Source organism: Micromesistius poutassou (genome assembly GCF_964030765.1).
Source record: "Micromesistius poutassou genome assembly, chromosome: 1".
NCBI lineage: Eukaryota > Metazoa > Chordata > Actinopteri > Gadiformes > Gadidae > Micromesistius > Micromesistius poutassou.
The window spans coordinates 11713561-11716892 of record NC_140271.1 but is presented as its reverse complement, the minus strand read 5'-3'; the positions used below and the strand labels follow the sequence as shown (position 1 = coordinate 11716892).

General features: G+C 47.4%; 1 protein-coding gene across 1 annotated transcript; it reads right to left on the bottom strand.

The window, feature by feature from the left end:
* Window positions 1-483: 483 nt before the first annotated feature.
* hspb9 (heat shock protein, alpha-crystallin-related, 9) lies at window positions 484-2310 on the bottom strand. Its single transcript, XM_084470246.1, has 2 exons — window positions 1927-2310; window positions 484-1502 (listed from the first exon to the last, which is right to left on the bottom strand). The coding sequence occupies exons 1-2, from the start codon at window positions 2145-2147 to the stop codon at window positions 914-916; spliced, it is 810 nt and encodes a 269-aa protein (XP_084326372.1). The 5' UTR covers window positions 2148-2310; the 3' UTR covers window positions 484-913.
* Window positions 2311-3332: the final 1022 nt, after the last annotated feature.

Genomic DNA, 3332 nt, shown 5'->3' with positions numbered 1-3332 from the left:
GGGCTTCCAGTTCTCATACAAAATTCAACAGCTTTTGTGTGTTAGCCTATATCTGCAGTGAGCCTCTCCAAATAATATTTCCCCAGGGTGCCATAATGTCATCTGGCTATCTTAAAAGTTACTATTGTCGATGTCTTTGTGCACTGCTATCATTAAAAGAGTATTTGTATTTTCGCCCTCACTCTCAACATTGTTTATGTCCTCTCCTTTTATTCCGACCTTTTCCTTCTGAATCATATGGTTGTTGGCGGCCCCTTGTGGTCCCACACGTGCATAGCGAGTAGCCTAGTGGACCCACGCCTATCCATCCATTTTCCTGGTGAAATCAGCTAGCTGGTGCATATCGACTCGTCTCTGGATGGTAAAACGTGTTAAACTGAGCCAGTGAGTCGGAGAGCTCACACCACAATGTTCTGAAGTTAATACAAAGTTGCCCCACGATGGAAACGGCAGCATTTCTGCACCAATGAAATTTGCTTGTGCGTTATCAACAAATATGTTTATTTGAATACATTCTTTTTTTTCTGAAAATGTACATTGTTAAAACATGTTTAAAAAAAACAATTACATAAAAAAGTTAATTAAATAAGAGTCTTTAGTATGTGTGTTTATGTATGTGTTGTGTATGCACGTGTGTGAGTTCTAGTACAACTCAAGGGTTAGTCTACAAAACGAGGCAAATGTGTTTAGCTTTGTGTTTTCAATGCTTGTGTTTTATCCATATATGTTTGTTTGAGATATGAGTGTGTGTTTGCAAGTCTGTGACACACACACACATTGGTGTAACATGCATTCCTTGTGGTGAGCAGGTGTGTGTGTGTGTGTGTGTGTGTGTGTGTGTGTGTGTGTGTGTGTGTGTGTGTGCGTGCGAGTGTGCGCGCGTGTCTGTCCTCCAGTCCATCCGAGCGTCATCCTAATTGTCCTTGGTAATGGGGAACTCCAGCGCGCTCCTGAACCTCGCAGGCTCCTCCTCCTGCTCCTCCACCTTCTCCTCCTTCACCTCCTGCTGCTGCTGCTGCTGCTGCTGCTGCCGCTGTGGCTCCTTCCTCTCCGCCTCCCCGCCGGCCGTGATTGGCTGCCTGGCCACGGGGGCGTCGACCCTCAGCCGTCCGTCCTCTGTCAGGGTGCAGCTGAGCGCCGTCAGGTCCAGGTGGGCGGGCAGCTCGATGCTCTGGCTGAAGCCCGCCTGGGAGCTGGCGGAGGAGCACTGGCGCGAGGAGCAGGTAGAGGAGGAGGACTCGTTGGAGGCCTCGGCCGCCGCCCTCTTCACCGCCACCACAGCGAGGCGCCGGCCCTCCAGCTTGACGTGGATGTCCTCGGGGGCGTAGCCGCGCACGTCCAGGGTCACTAGGAGGTCCTTCCCCCCCGCCCCCGGGCTGCTGCTGGTGGTGGGGGTGGTGGTGGGGCCGGCGGAGGCGAGGGGGCCCGACCGGCTGTCCTGGGCGCCGATGGGCTCCGGGGCACATCGAGCCTCCAGGCGGGGGTCTCCGGCGGCCCCCAGGCTGGGGAAAAGAGCAACGGGGTCAGGAATGGTTGATCGGATGCACTCACGTGAGACCATGGATCATGGGACCCGTCTGGAGCGTAAGAGCGTCGTCGAGGTGTCCTTATTCATGGTGATTTATTTGATTATCAATGTATACATCTACATGTAGTTGTGGCTGCTGTGTTTATAATGTTACAGCAAAAAGAGCAGAATATTTTAGCTGTCCTGATGTAGCAAAGTTATTGCAGGTAAAAAGTCTCTCTATGTTACTCTCTCTTTGTTATTCTCAAGTTACTCTTACTTTAAGCATTTCGAGATAGGAGCTATTCAATAAGTAATAAGCCTCATTTCAACAAAATATATAATAAGCAAATAAGCTAAGAAATCCAAAAAGCAAGTTGTGTGCTGTAGTGCACAAGTACCAGTAATTCAGTATCTACCTGGCGAAAAGCGCGTGTGGGAAGGCCCCCTGATGCAGGTCCAGCATGTGGGGCCCGTCGTGGAGCTCCTTCATGAGGCCCTCCGCCAGCTTGGTTCTCCTGTGGAAGAAGTCTTGCTGCAGGGAGGAGAGGGCCTCCTGGTGCAGGGGCCACAGGAGCCTATCCTGACTGAAGAAAGGATCGTCTGAGAACAGGCTGTCCATGGCTGGTCGCTGGCTCATGTCAAACGAGAGAGAGATTGAAGTCCAAAGCTAGATCCGTGTCCAAGTCTAGGTCCAAAGTGCTTTTTAAAATGTATTTTCTTTGGTGATGTCTTGGTGGTTCTTTGTCGCTGGGCCTGTGTTGACGGTTAGGTGCTCTGCTTGGCTGCTCAGCTCCTGTTCAGCAACATGTGTTTGGGTGAAGGGAAGCTCCTCTGTGCTTTATATACTCTCAGCTGTGGCTTCCTAGACTGGTCTATTTACACCCCATGAGCTCACTGCTCAACAATGTGTGTGTGTGTGTGTGTGTGTGTGTGTGTGTGTGTGTGTGTGTGTGTGTGTGTGTGTGTGTGTGTGTGTGTGTGTGTGTGTGTGCGTCTTGGAAGCTTTAGGATGCGACTAATTAAAGTTCTTCAACGGGTATCGTGTTTGATGACGGCTGTATATAGTAACATTAAATGAAGACGTCATGACATGAACGGGAAGAGATTGAAATAAATCTTTTGACATCATGTACGGAACTTAATGTATTACATATACCAGGGGGGAGTCAAAAACAGGATTGTCCGTATAAGCTCATCTGTCAATTAAGTCTAAAATGGCTCATAAACATTCTAGCTCAACTCAAGACAAAGGGAGAGAATTTTGTCAAATGTATTTCAGTTTTAACTTTGTGTTTTTAATATATGCTATAGTGTTGGGGTTATGAGTGTGTGTGTTCACATGTTTACAATGAGTGGTGACACACGCATTACATGCGTTTCACAATGCAGTTCTGCTAAATTTAGCTCACGACAGTGTTTGCATGAATCCAACACATTTACTCGCATTACAAGAAGAGTGTGTCATGTGTATTTGAAGGATCCAACGTGGCTCCTTGCAGCTGTTTGGATCTATTGCTGTTAACATTGCTCTCAGGCCAGTGGCGCACACCATAAACTAGTCCTCAACTCCTTGGTCTCTATCTATATATTCATCAGTCTATCTATTTATGTATCTATACATCTATACATCTATACATCTATCTACCTATCAATATATCTGTCTGTCTGTCTGTCTGTCTGTCTAACTATCAATTTTTCTACCTATCTATCTATCGATCCATCAATCTAGCTGTCTGTCTGTCTCTCTGTCTGTCTGTCTCTCCGTCTGTCTATCTATCTATCTATCTATCTATCTATCTATCTATCTATCTATCTATCTATC